Below are 16,343 nucleotides of genomic sequence, written 5' to 3'. Positions count from 1 at the left end.
TTGTCAATGTATCCCTCTGTTATCTTTAAGTAAGCTATTAGTTTTGAAACACTTCTCAATGGAACAACTCCTGCGATGCTGGCCGGGATATCCTGATATCCGTGGCCCTGACAGGCAACATTACCAACATAGAAGCTGTCTGTTCGCCAATGACGAGCTACAGCGAAATGAAAAATGTCAACGAGACGGAGGAGGATGCCTTCCGGCTCCAGAAGCTGGGGGATTGTAGGAACCAGGCCCAGTTTTAGTTCAGTTCCAGTCCCTTCCTTTGTTCGAGTCAGTCCCAGTTGACGTGGATGTGTAATTTTCATCGCATTCACACACAAGAAAGTTATACTAGCGTCATCAGTTGTTCTAAACTTGTATGGGAAATTTCAAAAAGTTATTTAATCACATTTTGTAAATCTGGGAAATATGTTTGGCTATGTATGGCTAGAATTTCGCGTAATGTGACACATAGAGGTCTGAAATCAGTATTTAAGTACAAGACTTGCAGTCTGGTGACTCGTACATTTCACTATCTCGTGGATTTTTCTCGCAGTGCCTGCGCGCAGCTTCCATTTGCCGCCAGTTGGTGCTAGTTTAATCAGCATAAATGTTGCCCTCGCATGTGGCGTCGCCTGGGCCTACTGACTTTGCATATTGTAGCGGCTCTAATGACTCTAAGGACTCTAATGACTGCATAACCATCGACCCAGTAGTGGCGCAGTGGCTCATCTACGGAGCCCCTATGTCTCCCCGCCCGCCACATCCTGCACTTAATGAACTTGTTCATTTGTTGCACGTGAACGGAATAAAAGCCTTGAGTGTCGCTCTCTAAGGATGTGTACAGTACGCACAACGTATATTTCTATATTTTTCTTGTCATTCAGAGCTACGTGACGAGGGGAGCCGGCAGGATGACAAAGATGTGCTCGTCATTGACACTGAAGGTTGTCGCTTGGCTCGTTTCGCATTATCTAAATTTCATATTTATTTAGGTGGGTTTTTGTGCTAAATCCACGATGGATGTCGAGTTGAGTTGCTGCATTGTGAGTGCATGAATGGCTCGGCAGCTTTTCCTTCTCTGTTTTTCCTTCCAGACACAAACGGCAGGATGCTGTATTTATGGGCAGGGCGGAAATTAATACAAATAAAGCTCGAAATGAATTCAAGCGCGAATGAAACAAATCAGCACTGTCAAAGGCAAGACTTGTCGAATTAATTCGATAGCCATCACATAAATACGAACAATACCCGAACCAATTTAATGGCCATTGAAATATCACGCATACCACACGTTGGCCCGTCAACAAAGCTCACTCCCGCAGGGGGACAGCAGCGATATTAATCCGAGGCGGGGAAGTGAGTGGTCAATTGCCGTGGCCTCTGGTCCTAGCCAGGACCTTTCCCGCACCACCACCCAATCATCATAATGCTTTGCGAGCTTAGGCATCATTTATGTCGTCGACATCTGCGCCCGGCTCACTCGTTAAATGCCTCAGGTCGCCTAATCTCCTGTTTGTATGCAGCCCGAAGGATCAACTTTGTTGGGGAAAAGTTTTCCTATTCCGAGATATAAGTGGGCAACTCCCCAGTCTTTTCGTCTTTAAACAGTCCTGGGTGTCGCCTTACAGGGCTGATATTGCTGAATTTCCGTGCACGGTGAGTTTATTTTGTGGATTATCAATCGATTACCAAGTGCTCCGAGTGCATAATTGCCCCACAGACACTCCGCCTCTGAAATTGGGTGTTATAAGCGAATGCCAGATGAAAATATAACCACCTTGAACCCAACAACACACGCGCAAACCGCTGCCTCAAATTTAATGAATTTTGCGCAGTACGTCATTGGAAAAATCTGCGGGCTTGGCTGCGCCTCAAGCTTCCTTAGTATAAGCGTTTATTTAAATACATGCGAGTAAGGAGCCGCCTCAGAGCTTTCCAGAAGACCGAGGACGCCATGGCTGATGTGTCCAAAATGGGGGACTTCGAGGGGCGGCCTCAAGGGTGCATTAAGCTAACAAGCGTACTAAATGTACTACAAAACGTGGCAACAACCAACCGCAGAGACAGCGACACCAGCGAAGCTATGACGTCGGTGCTGAGGTGTTGCCAACACTCTGGGCCACCGAGAGGCGAGCATGGGGCAAGCTGTTGGGAAAACTTATGCAATGAAATGTGTTGCATGAAGTAAACTACAAGCTACGGCGGTGAATGGTTCAAAATATACACTTTTATTGGGATTCAGGGAAACTCAGTTTTTCAGCTTGGCGTTGCACAGCAGAAGCCAAAGCGCAAAGACACGCTCATGAAATGGAATCTACCTTTAATATACATAAGTCTAACTGGAGAGATTCTAGAAATGCCTATTATTAAAAGGAAACAAGAGAGCACGAGTTCCTCGACTATCAGATACCCGTTACTTAGAGTCGGCGTGGCAGCATCAGCAACAGATCAAGCATTTATATACTGTATATCGTCAGAAACGCTTATTTCTAGCTGTTACATACTTTCAACGAATCTAGTATACCCTTCTACTCTGCGACTAACGGGTATAAAAATTGTGGCTTGCTTAACATCGCCATTTATCCATCGCATAAGTCCAGAAACTGCCTATTCTAAATAATAAGTAATCATTTGTAGGTCCTGAAATTCTTTAAATATATTATAGCTCCTTGCAACACTTAAGGCTGTGTAAATAAATATTTATATTTCCCATTTTGCGAGTGTAGTGCAACATGATTTCGAGAAACAATCGTTGCAGTGGGCGAAATGTGAAACTTCCGCCTTGGCTTCGTGCAACTTTCAAGGCTGCGAAAGGTAAATCATTAACATTTCCACAGCACCTTTAGGGCTGCCCAACAAGGACCGACACGACTGGCATTGGCATTGCCAATCTCATTTTGAGTTATGTGGCACTAAATTGACATTTCACCTTGATTAATGGCCACGAGCTGGTCAGCAGCCTGGCACAGCTCCATCACGGTCCCAGCTCCAGACTCGGCTCACTGGCCAAAAGGAGCCACGGGCCAAGTTAGTTGGTCATTGTCTTTGGCGAGCGGTCGAATTTATTGTGGCGCATTAATTCCTTCAGTGCAGATAAGAATCATTTTAAATGGAAAGCAATCACGGCCAGCGGATCGCATCTTTTGTCGTGGCTCAACCCGGATGGGCGCCTACATATTTAATTCATTTGGAAATGCTCCGCCGGCAGCCTGAGGGCTAGCAACTAACGGGGCGCATGAATATTTAATTGACGCCACGCCCTGAGGCGGAAAAGGGTGCAGGTTCTCGAAAAATTCCTGTGAAAATTGCCAGACAATGCGTTGAGAACTGGCTTTACAAGTGCGAGTACATCGGTTGGATATGGCCAGTCGAGCTTTATTAATGTATCATTAAAATGTATACACATTTCGCTTGTTTCATCTCCAAAACTTCTTTTCAAAAACGCAACAAAAGCAAGCCCGAACTTTTAAATAAGGCACAAAACGGCGTCGGGCTCAAAGGCAACGGTCGAAAAGGAAAGGTCGAAACGGCTTTCTTACCCCTCATTTCGGTTGGGCACTCGTGCGACTTTGAAATGCTTAGCGAAAAAAGTTTTGGGCCCAAAGACACTTTCTGGCCACCTACCCACAGTGACAGGTACAGGTTCGCCGACAAAAGGTAATACCAGAAATAGGGCACACAAAGGCTGTTTCTTGCCTTTTATTGAGTGGGAATCCTTTGTCTGACTTTGTCTGACTGGCTCCCCAGCAAGGCAATGTCCTTCTAAAATTTCCGGCCAGCGTTGCTGTAGGTAACGCTCCCAAAAAGCCCTTCTAGGCTGTGAAATAAATGATTCAGGGGTGATGCTCGATGAAAGGGGAGGTGGGAATTCGTTTAGTGCCCTGTAATGTGTCAATTATATGGCCATTTAGTGCAAACGAAATATACTTGATTCGATTTAGTTGCTGGGCGAAAAAAGAGCGCTCTGCAGGCTCGATTTCCAATTGAGCTGCCGTAAATCAATCAATTTTCTGTTAGCACTAAGTGAGCTTCATTTGTTGCACCCACTGTGCTCAGGTAACTTTATCAGCAGAAATTGTTTTAATCAAATTAAATTAGTTTTAAGTAGTTGAGTGCTTTGACAAATATTTGACAAGCTCATTTTAGTTGCCCTCAACATCAGCGTTGGATTATTACAAACTTAGGGTCAGTTAAGTCACAGTCCAACTTTTAACCCGTCAGGAAGAACAAATCCGACAAACGACTCTTGGTTTATTCGGTTGCGCAATAACAAATTGACAACTGATAACTAACTTTATTTTTGGTGCCCTTACAGACCAATTGAAAAACTGATTTAAGCTGCCGTAAACAACAAGTAAAAATAGAAGATAGCCGAGCTTAGCGAAAGTTGCACACGCACACCGCACAAGTTACCAAAACATGAGGTAATGGGGCAAGTTATCATTAACACCTCGCTGATCCAGGTACCCGCAGCCCCCTGCACCAAAAAATTAAGTGGGGAATAGGGGGAGATTGGGGGCACAGCCTAGAAAGGTGTTGGCAGTTGCTGGGGGCGCGTGATTCCCAAATTGATGGGCTGCCTCTCAGGTTACGTGGCATCCACATTTATGCGAGGATTTACACTCGAAAATAAATCCTTCACGTGGCATTAAGGAGGTGCGTGCTCTTTAGCTACTCCTTTCGCTTTGGATCGATTTGGGGTCTGTTTACCGCCCATTTTATGCACAATTTTCGAATACCTTCCGTCTAAGTGGTTTTAATGGTACATGTCGTCCAAAGTTGACCGAGTCTTTGGCTCCGCAAACACCATCGTTTATTGAAAAAGTTGCTTCAACGGCTTGTTATGAACCAGGGAACATAAGTCACTATTATTTTGGCCACTGAGAAAAAAGGTAAAAAGTTTCGTGCACATACACAGGTTAGGGAATTTCATCCAAGCAAGTGGACACGGTTTTTGTAGATACTAATTACGGCAAGCAATTCATTTAGTATCAGTGCTGCAAAGTTACATTCGTTTTTAATTCGATTAAAAAAGTTATGCACATTCATCGTAAGTGGGATTTGATGAGTTTTATTTAGGTGTTGCAGACATGTTCGGGTTTTTGGGAGTGCATGTTGACTAAACTTTTCCTTCGTGGTAGGAAGGCAGAAAAACTTTTTACTTGTCTAGCAGATAATTTATTCGAGTGCGGGCACCGTTCATTTTATTTTTACTGCCTGCTGGCTGTGCATGTTTTACTAAGGCCAACAAGGAAAAACTGCCGTCATAAATGTTTAATTTATAATGTGCAATCTTGGCATGGCCAGCAACCGAAAGTTAACCTTTTTGTCCAAATTAATGCACATTTATTAGGCCGAAACTGCGGGCCAGGACACGAATTTTGTGGAAAGTCCGGCAGATAATCGCCGGAGCTGTTGCCGGGCAGTTGGATTTGGACATCCGCCCTTTCTGGGACGGAAACGTTTTCGGTTTTTATCAAACTGCTGAAAGCGGTCGGTGTGTTCTTTCGGAACGGAAAATATCATTTTATCAAGCCCGAATCGAGGTCATATGAGTTTCCCGCCGATTTGCAGACCAAACCCAGACCACGCGGCGCAGAAAAATGTTCAATTCCCACATTGCTCTTCCACTTCCTTTTTTTAGCATAAAACGGGACTCATAAATTATGTTGCATAAATCACGGCACCGCGGCTCGGTTTCAGCGTTCAGTTGTACATGGTCCACAAGAGGAAAATATATAACACATGCGTATGTCATTAATAAAATCAGCCGAAACCCCGAAAGCAAAATTAAACAGAAACCATAAAGGTTGTGCAAGCTGAGACATTTTTTATTTGGCCGGAACTGGGCCGTACCAAATGAATTAAAATATGCCGAAATAACTACAATTCCCTCATATTCCTAAAAAAAAACCTTCTTCGTGTCAACCTATCAAGGAAGTTCGCTTGAGAGCAGACCGCCATACTAAATTCAATCATCTGCCACTGCACTTCCTCTGAAATGCATTATTTTGTAACATATGCAAACAGAAAGCAATCAAAATGCATATGAGATCCTTGAGCAGCACTTGTTTGCCCTTAATAATTATTAATGCGAATTTTTATGCACATGATGGCGCGTAAAAACTGGATCCAATAGACAAGAGCGGCAAAATGGCAAAAATAAGCTTGTTTATCTGACGCGTGGCACTCTTGCGGCTGGAATAATCCCATAAATCTCAATTCGCGCACCAACCTTTATTGAAATATATGTATTCATCAGCATTACGTTGTCACAATGGGTTATTGGGGCGTATACTTAACGTGTGTGCCTGTCATTAATACTGTCACTGCATTCGCTCTCAATGCCACGCACCGCATCGAAATGGCCTGAAAAATATTCGCTGACGCCCAGCGCTATTAATCACAATTATTGTCAGCCCCCCGACCTCTGGCCCCGAATCGGGTCACAGTTGTTATCCTGCAGCAGGGACATGACAAATTACACCGAGCCTCCAAGTAGGCCATGCTCCTCCTTCGCCCTCGCCCATTCTAAATCGCTCTAATTGCGGCTTTTGTTCCTTCCCCCAAAACGCATGCAGGGGTGAAATGTTCATTTCGCAAGGAGTGGGTCACATGCCAGTATGTAATTGCCAGGATGGATAATGCTGGCTGAGTGGCTGAGTGGCCAGGAACAATCAATACTGCTAAGCAGCGAAGGCTAAATAGCAAACTCTGTAATTGCAAGACCAGGATGCTCAGCCTGGCCGGAAATCAGGGCGTTGGGTGGTGTCCTGCCCTCCATTAGAATGGCATCTTTTGCAGGGGGAAATGTATTTCTGCATTTAGAAACATAAAATAATAATCAATAGAAATGGATGATGCACAGAGAAAAATTATTAAAATTATTTGAAATGTTCACGGTAAGGGACAACATTGGTACGAAAAAGTAGTGCAAATAGAAATATAGTTCCTTATATGCCTAAAAACAAATTAGTCTCAGAATATATGACCACCTGGGGTACCATTTTGTTCTGTGCACGAACCAGAATCTTGCGAGCCATAAATACTTGGCCGGCATTTAAATGTGGCTCTCAGCAAGGATTGGCGGGGCACAGCGGGCGACAGAGGATGTTGTGGCACATTAATAACTAGGAGGGAGTGCTCGGGGTTGGTCGAAGAAACTGGAGCTGCTGGGGGAGTGGCGGGTAAGTTATGCCATTAAAATGTCAAAATTTCAAGCTGCGCCACTTTGACACGCCAAATGAAACGTGGCACGCCCACGCAGACACCTACGCGCCACGCCCCGCAACGCCCACGAAGTACCCGATACCCCGCCCAGAAATATTTGCGTAGCCCCAACCCCGAGGAATCCACCAAGCGTAATTTGTACCCGGGCAGCCAAGCTATTTAATAATAATTAGACCCAAACTGGTTTGCACCATTAGGGCCATGTTCTGCATGCTGTATTGGCCTGGCCTGCTTTGTTTTCCTACCAGTGTCAAAAGTATACTTCACATAAGAGGATTGAAAAAGCAAGTTAAGGAAAAGTCAGCGGCGAAAGTCTTTAATGTTTGTGTGTGCCAGCATGCTCAGCAAATAGTTGGAATGCAACTGCGAACAAAAGTTTGCCAAGTGACATTTCAAAGGAACAACTTTGTCTTCAGGAACTTCTTGTCGCTTGCGATGCGAAAGTTGACGCTGCAAAGGCATCAATCCGATATTGATGTTCCAGCAGGATTGCTTTCTTTAAGTTGCCGCACTGATAAGACTGCTTTGATTTGCTCGAACTTTCTTAAAGAGAATCCCTTGCCGAATGGCGCTCAATTAGTGGGCCTAGGGTCCCAACGCCCAACTCAGCACTTTTCCGACTCGAGCACACTAAATTCTAATGACTGCCAGCTCTGTTTTCCCATTAAGTGATTTGGCCTGCAGAAAACGCGAGGGCCCACGAAGCAGTCGAAATGGCTCAGAAGTAATGCAAAGAAATTGATATGAATGGTGCCGAAACTTTTTGCAAGCTGTACGCAGCAGCAAAAAATAAAATAAAATAAATAAAAGGCCAGGGGAAAGTGAGTTCGTGCGCCAGGTGGCGGATCCTGTTGGAGGACCTGGACCCTCAAAAGTGCGCAAATTAATGATTATTCGAGGTCGTTTTTCGTTCGCTCTCGAGGCAGACAGAAATCTCGGCATAATGCAATCAAAGTTGGGTTAATGCCTGGGGACTGGAGCTGATAACACAGAAAATTAGCAATTTGCCTTAATGTGTCTGTGATTGATCCCAGAGGAAGCGGCAAACCGAAGTGGGTGGCATCTCCGAGAAGGCAATTCCCAAACGTGTCATGTGCCTCAGACCTCAGACCCTTCGAAATAAATCAAACTCAAAAATGGTGCATTATTTCATTGATTTTCACAGCCCGTACGTACAGCCCGTGTATTAAAATATAAATCAAACACAACAGCACGAGCAAAACACATTTATTCGCCTCCTTTTTAATAAGATCTGCGGCGGGCTTCTGCTTTTCCATGCTGCTTAAGATTTGCGATATCCATTCGAGCGGAAAATGTCTGTGCTCACTTAATTTAACAAGTGCGGAAACGCGCGAAAAACAGGAAAACCCAAGTACTCTCACAAACGCGCGTTCTCGGCCTGAAGCAAGGAAAAGCGATAAAATAAAAATAAATAAATCATGGAATACTCTTTGCATGTCATTTTCTGTTAAATAATTATATTAGTCTTGTTGTTGGCGCTTCAGGAAAATTAGTTTTATTTGCTTGCGCTACTTTTATGGTATACACAGATTTGCACTGCGGCTTTGAAGTCCGTGAAAAAATTACCAGCAGCAGCCATAATTTAACTGTGATTAGCTACTTTTTGTGACTACTCTCTTGAGGGCCTTAATTGAATTAAGGAGGCCAGGCATTTCACATAACTGAGGGAAGCACCATTTTGTAGGGAACGTGGGCTGAGGCTCGAACACAAATTAAAGTTAAAAACGTTGGCTGGTAAAAGCACTTGAAAGCACTTCTCGCTGATTTCCACCGATTTCGGCCCACTCTTCGCAGGCTGAATCCACCGAGGACTGGGGATTCCTTAAGTGTGGGTACTCGAAAACCTCTGGTGCCTTCCACGCGGCTCAAACTCACGTATTTCCCGAGTGCGCCAGTGTATCTGTGGGGACTTCAAACTGCCTGTGTGTACGTTTAATTATTGTAATGCTCACTCTGCCGGATTAAGCCGCTCCATCACACATACCCACTTGGCTTTGAGCGATGGCCGTGTTTTCAATCAATTATGTGCCAAAACAACTTATTATAATTACTCACTGTACCACTGTACCACAGTACTCACTGTACTTTCGTCGGAAAGACAGCGAATCAATGCGGTGGCTCCCTTCGAAATTCGTGGAACCGGAGACAGTACTGCTATTGGCTTTGTAAGCTGTAGTACTTGGGCGTCATAATAGGACTTAAGGTGGCTTCAATAAGAGCTCGCGGTTCCTCCAAGCCGAATCCTGAAAGCCAAGGGAGTTTGCTCCACATGAATAAATGATGCCAAGGCTGTCTTAGAAGAGCGAACATGTAGGAACATTGTTGAAAATCGCGCAATATTAAATTGATTTTAGATCGCTTAAAGTTCGCAGCGCACGGTGCACAGAGCAGTAATCAAATATTAATTGCTGTGGGAATTGAGGCAAATAAAACAAAATATAAAAATAATAAAACATGTTTGCCTACCTTGGGGCGCAAACAAAATCCAACTTTCTGAGCCACTCGAGTCAAAAGAAAACCAATTTTCGGCATGCTCAAAAACTACTTGAGAACACAAACCTTGGCGTTTCGATGGTCGTGGGACTTGAGATTGGGACTGGCATTGGGTTTGGGTTTTGTTCATGTTTGTGGGCTTGGGTTTCAGAGCAGGACACCTTGATTTCGGGTTTCACTTCGCATCGACACGATGCCCTCCATTGTCGCATTTATATATTATGTCTTTGGGCTGGCCTTTGTTGGCTGGTAAATATCCATTTATTTGCCGGCCTGTGTGTGTGAAACATTTCAATTTCCTAAAGGACCTGCGGGCCAGACAAGTCGGAAGGCCGGTCGAGGGTTTGAGCCACAGCAAAATAGCCGCCGGCTAGCTTAAAACATTCCATTACGGCCAAAGACAAGGCGAAATATACCATATACATATACATATATACATTTGTTTTTTCTTTCCTCTGACCTGGCTCAGTGCCAACTCATTCCGCTGCTTGGAAAGGCCAAGGAAGATGCAGGCCGGCAAAGGAATTTCTGCCACAAAATTAAAAAAATATTATGTGGCTGGAGAGGGTTGCAATTTGCATATTATTCTCTCCAAGAACTGGATTCTAATTCATTTCTTTAATATTTCCCTTGCAGTGCGATGTTTTCGACGATATTGACCTATCCGACTTGTGTTACTTCGAGTGCGGCATCAAGAACGTAAATCATAGTTTTCAGGTAAGTCGTAACTAAATGCAGGGCCATAAAATTCTAATGTAGAAAGTTTGCCCTTCAAGCTCAGGTTTCGCACTTTGTTGGGCTCAGTGTTTCGCTAATTAGTTCGCCGATTTGGCTGCTGGCCATCTGTTTCCTGTTTAACTGCCTTTTAACTGCCTTTTAATTTTACCAACTTTTGATAACAATGTGAGGCCATTTGGCCATTTGGAGACCCCCAGAACATTTGCTCGAGCTGTGGCGGAGTAAATAGGAAACGGAAAGCCTTCTCCCAAAGACTGGGAGCAAGAAGTTCCTGTTTGCAACTGACTGGTGTATCATACACACACAAAAGTCAACCAAGAACCCGACTCTCACCGGATTACTTTATATCTATATAGCAAAAAGGGGAAATGGGCGCGCAACAAAGCAAAAGTCAAGAGGAAAACAAAGGAAATCGAAGCCATCGTAAACATTCAAGGCGGTCTGCTGAATTAGCATAAGTAGGTGACCTCCTGCCAGCTGGAAATCCAATATGTATACTCCTACAGATATATGTAAATTTTCGGTTTCCCTTCATACTCGAATGCGCAACATTCGATGCGGGAAATTAGAACGTTTGCAGGAAAGCCCCGCTTGTTGCTCAATTCCGTGCGCCTCGCCAATAAAAAAATCCCCATATACACATTCCTTATACTTTCTTATAAAATAAATAATAAAATTGCCAGCCGAGCGAGTAAGGCAGCCCTAACACTGGAAATTGCCAAAAGCTTTTCCCGCTTCTCTCCTGCGAAAATGTTATTAGCGAAGGCGCTACCCATCATCGTTTTTATTGTCTTTTGCCAGTTGAGTTTCCACGGCGTTTGGCGTGATTCGAAATCACCCTTGAGCAAATGTATGCTTAAGGTGTTACCTAAAAGGAAAAGGGAGGAGTCCCAATTCTATGGTAGATCCTCTTGAAGCTAGACGAGATTTGAGCCAATGCAAACCCTTTGTTTAAATACCGAAACTTTTTGTCGAGGGAATGGCTGAAGCGGGTTTTTCTTTGTTTGGCCAAATAGAAAGCAAATTCAATTTGCTATGTACCACGACCGCCCACAGGTCGAGAGTCCTGCCAAAAGCAATGCACTCAGGATACTGCGAGTGCCTGTCAACAATGTCAGCGACACCATAAACCGCAAACAAAAGCGTGCACTCGCTGCAATCGTCAGTGTCACGAAAATATATCAGCAAATAAGCCAATGAGCGGAACATTCAATAAAAATACGGGTAGGAAAACACATTCGCGGAAAAACCAATTTCCCGTGAAAGCGCCATAAAACGTTTTCCATCAATCCTGATGCACAAAAGTGCAAACAGAAGATGTTCCGCACACACTAATACCGGATCTCGAGTTCCGCCTTACCTAGAATATACATTTATAAACAAATAATCACAAAAACAGAATGTATCTAACAACAAACTTAAAGAAATTCTCAACTTTCTGAACCTAACTATTTAATTCGTTGTTGATAAGGTGAATTCATTACCTAAGAGTCTGTTAAAAAGTTTGCATAATATAAAAGCTTCCGAAATTACGTGACTCCTTAGATGTTACGATTCCCTTTTTATAACCGGTTAATTACTGGTTAAGTAAAAGGGTGTACTGGATTCGTTGAAAATTGTATAACAGGCAAAGTGAAGCGTTTCTGAGACTGTAAAATATATACTCTTGATCAGTATAGCCAGCCAATTCCGTCAGAGATCTCGGTCACTATAAAACCTTGAGACTTCAGATTAGAATACAGTTTGTTTTGGAATATAGCCACGACCACTTTACTAGCCACAAACCGTCTAATACCATCCTTGCCCATAATCATCGAATGCGAAACAGTTTTGAAATTTCTACTTCGCACTTCCACTAGCTGAGTAACAGGTATCCAATAGTCGAGGACATCGCCTTTAAGCCTTAATAGCTGTTAAAGGCTTATCTCGTTCAAGATGTCTGTCTTTCCAACTGGCGGGCTGCTTAGGCACGTAATCGACATATTACTTGTGGCCACGTGCCTCGAAACTTTGCGGTTGCAAATAAACAGTGACAGCAAGGTTTACTAGGCCTTTGTGCAGTAAGTGGTAAGCGCATTGTGGGCCAATTCCCGACGCAGAGTGCTTTGTGGCTGGAACCAACTGTCGATGTAAGTACGAAACACGTTTCTTTCAGTTCGACTGGCTGGTGAACAACGTCTGTTTCCTAATCACTTATAAGAGTCGCATAACCTTTACTGTTCCCAGACAAACTGCAAAACACTTTAATTTTCGCTTTACTCAGCAGACTTGTATTCTCTCAGTTCCCGTCTTTGCAAATAACTTTTGCCCTTTCAAACATCAATCTTAGAATTGTTTAGGCAAACGAAATGGGCTCAGATGTGCTTTATTTCTTCATTGTGCAGATGCTGCTTTGTTGTGTGTCTTTCCAAAGAAATTATATTTCTATGACTCGGCTGCAAGTTTTCCATTACTGGGTGTTTAAATCTTTGATAATCCCATGATCTGATTAGTGCTGGCTAAGTACGCATGCTGGACGACTAATTAGCACCAACCACTGACTGATTAGGAAGGACCTCAAGCTATCCGATAGCCGACCAAAACAAAGGGCAATCAAGCAAGACAGCCATAATTTGCGTACTTCACTTATCGAGGGCCGTTTTCAAGTACCCCCCGCCAATCTGCCTTGAACGCACAAGCTTTCTGGGAATTTGTAATAGCAATCAAGCTGATTGATTTTCTTCACCACACACATCGCTCGAGAGCATCAATTATGCAAGATGAAGCTCGACCTTTGTTAATTTCGCACCAGACCACGCGGCGTATGCTTAATGCGCAATTCGCGCGTCTGCCGAGCAAATTTGAACAAAGTGAACTGCCAGTCATCAGAGCCGCTTCGCCTGCCAGAATATGTTTTGAAAAATGAGCAATTTCTTCGTCGCTTATAGCAGAACTTAATTGATTTCCAAGAACACAGCAGTCTGCAAAGTTATTCCCCAACTTCAAATATTTTCATAATTAAGGCATTTCCTGCACTGGCTTTTTGTTGTTCTTAAGCAAATGTCAACTTTGGAAAGACCCGCAATTGTTTAATTGTTTGCTCAGATTCGGTGCTGATTCGAGACCCCAATCAAAAGTTTCGTTATTCCAATTTAGAGTCGTAAGGTCAAGAGTTGTTGAATGTCATGTGGCAGTGCGTAAATAATTAGTGCACTCACCAAAAAGTTAATCTTCTTCAATTTGATAATTAACATTCGCAGATGGTTTCTTGGAAACTGCCTACTCAGTGGTATAAAAGAGCTTTTCAGCCTTTCCAATTTAACACAATGATGTCTTCAAGTTTATTACTTAACAAGGCATTTCTCTCTTGTTTATGGTTAACGCTAAAGCAAACATTACAAAATTAAAGCATGTTGGTTTCCAAGAAACACACAAAGCTCTGGATTATTAGTTTTCTCCTCAGGGATCCGCAAGTTGAAAAATGTATAATTTTCGCATTTGCTTTGTTACGGTGTTAGCCCAGTTTCAGGTAATTCCGAGGCATCCAGCAGGCTAAGTCTCTTCCTGCCCTTGAACTTTGTAGGAGAAAAGTATATAATTTATCAGATGTGTTAATGGTCTAACTAGACTTTAAATTTGTTTTTTCCTTCTCTTCTCCTGGAAAACTCAAATAAAACGTCACTGAGTCCTAATAAACATTAAACTTCGGGGCAAACATTGCACGAAATGGAAATTTCCTCAATGTGCGCCATTTACCCTTAAAAACATTCCTTTTTACTGTACTTTGACTTGCGAGTGGGTTTCGCAGAATGTAGATTTACCTGCAGACTAAATAAAGTAAATATAAGTAAAAGTGATATATATTCAATGCCTTAAAAATTGTTAGTGCAGAATTATTTCAAATTCGTTTTGAAAAAAGTAGAGCGGAAGCAGGCTTTGAAACTTCTTAATTCAAGCAGATGACCGAAGGGAGGCTGTTGATATTACAAAAGTAATTTTAAAAGTTCTCCCTCTCGCTTTGTGCGGTAATGTAAAAACGGCCAGTTTGTTTTCCATCTCTCTTTCTAAATAAGGCAGGAAAATAAGAATTTCCACTGCGAGCCTGTTGGAGAAAGCCAAACGGTTTTGATGTGCTCGCTGGGGGATAACGCGGCGTATGCGTAATTTGGCGTTTGCTCCTGCTCCTGCTCCTTGTGGCTCCTTGTTATGAATATTTGGGCGCCACTTCGGTGTATCGCGAAATGAATTCTGTCATATGTAGGCTCAAGTGGGAGCGGCACAGTGGTGCGCCAGCAAATTTCAATTTGCCAAGGTAAAGAAAATTAAATAATAAATTCATAGAAAACTAAGAGAATGACTAAATGACTAATGACTTAAAAAAGTTGGCTACAATTGCTGTTCCTCATGATGGGGGATATCCATGTAAAATTAAAAAAAAACGGAATTTTGGAGTATGGGCGGTATTGTTGTACCAATGATATTTATATAAAAATTTAAATAAAATACAAACAAAATGATGACTAAAGGCAGTTTTACTGAATTTTTTGACGCTTCTGAATCCCTTTAAAAAATAATAAGAAATCTGTCTTTAGAATTATGTATGTTCAAATAGAATACAATTGTATGCTGAGCAAAATAACCTTAGATTTATTCCAATACGTCAATTATTTTCTGTGAATCGTGCCCACAATAGAGCCACAATTGTGATTCGAACATCCGGCGTGGGAACTCTGAGATGAGACTAAAGTATGGTAAGCAGCTAAGGCTCTCGAGTTTGAAACGATTATTCGGGGGCCGTCTGTTGGCCTTATTGATATAATGGCCAACTGCTAAGCTGGAAATTTCTACTTGCTTTATTAGAAAACATCATCCATGTTGGCCATAACTGTCAAATTAAAGTCATTCGCTCAAGTATAACTACAAGTGGTTATAAAGTTTTAAGGTACAGTTTGTATTGATTTTGCAGGGAGCGAACTAAATTCGCTTCACTAATCAAAGCTTCCAAGCTTGATTGACCATTACTTTGCACATCAAGGGTCATAGATGCTTTTATTGATTGTTAGAAAATATTAAAAAAAACTGCGCTACTCCTGGTTGGAATATTTCTGCGTCAGCAGGAGGCCAAAAGGACCTGAGGAGAGGGTCCTGCATGTTGACAGTGCCCGCATATTGCACTTCCCTGCAGAGCAGAATGTCCAGCGACATCGGCCTCTGCTGGTTTGTGCTGGTGTGTCCCAGTTTTACGGTTCCACTTTTTTGCAAGTGGAAACCCGTGATGGAGCAACAAAAATCGCAATCTAACACCGCTAACGGCTCAACAAAGAACTAGTCCTGGCAAACAGGACTCTGCAGATTGGTTTTCTACACTCCTTTTTCCCGTGGGCTATAAAAAGTGTCTGGTCACTTGGCCAATGAAATTTGAAATGGTGATTAAGAGTGAAAATTGCAGCTAAGCTTAAATAGCCTGCAAAGAAGCTTGATTACCGGCGGTGATGTAACTGTCTCAATGATAAAATGTTTCTTAAAAATGTTAACCGACTTACTTAAAATTGCATTTGCATTTTGAAGTAAAAGGTTTCTGCGCATGTGAAATAAAAGCAAGTGCAGCGAAAAGGTCAGAGATAATAAAATTGCTGGTCAAACTAATTAAGTCCCCATCCAAACTGAATTAAAACAAAAATTAACATTGAAATACCCATATGCCGCTGTCAAAGTTGCACTTCAGTTTCAGTTTGCGAAACCAAACCACTGGCCCCGGATTTACTCTTAAAAGCACATCCATGTTCCAAGCGTCAAGTAGAGAAACCCCCAGCCTTCATCACCACCCAGAGGAAATGGCACGTGCATTGGGAATCAGTGAACCTGGCACATTAAACTAATTGAAAACTGGAAGA

The 16,343-nt window shown here is 42.8% G+C and overlaps 1 protein-coding gene across 7 annotated transcripts in view; it reads left to right on the top strand.

Moving 5' to 3' along the window:
• Nucleotides 1-16,343, top strand: part of LOC6553604 (diacylglycerol kinase eta) — a 39,429-nt gene that overhangs the window by 10,774 nt on the left and 12,312 nt on the right. For all 7 annotated transcript variants that reach the window (XM_015154124.2, XM_026980281.1, XM_015154123.2 and 4 more), the window contains one exon: nt 10,369-10,449. In XM_015154124.2, the coding sequence (XP_015009610.1) occupies nt 10,369-10,449 (81 nt within the window). The remainder of the gene's footprint in view (nt 1-10,368; nt 10,450-16,343) is intronic.

Source organism: Drosophila erecta, unplaced genomic scaffold (genome assembly GCF_003286155.1).
Source record: "Drosophila erecta strain 14021-0224.00,06,07 unplaced genomic scaffold, DereRS2 tig00000000-arrow-pilon, whole genome shotgun sequence".
NCBI classification, from domain to species: domain Eukaryota; kingdom Metazoa; phylum Arthropoda; class Insecta; order Diptera; family Drosophilidae; genus Drosophila; species Drosophila erecta.
Note: the sequence above shows the minus strand (reverse complement) of the source record. Positions and strands in the feature narration are given on the sequence as shown.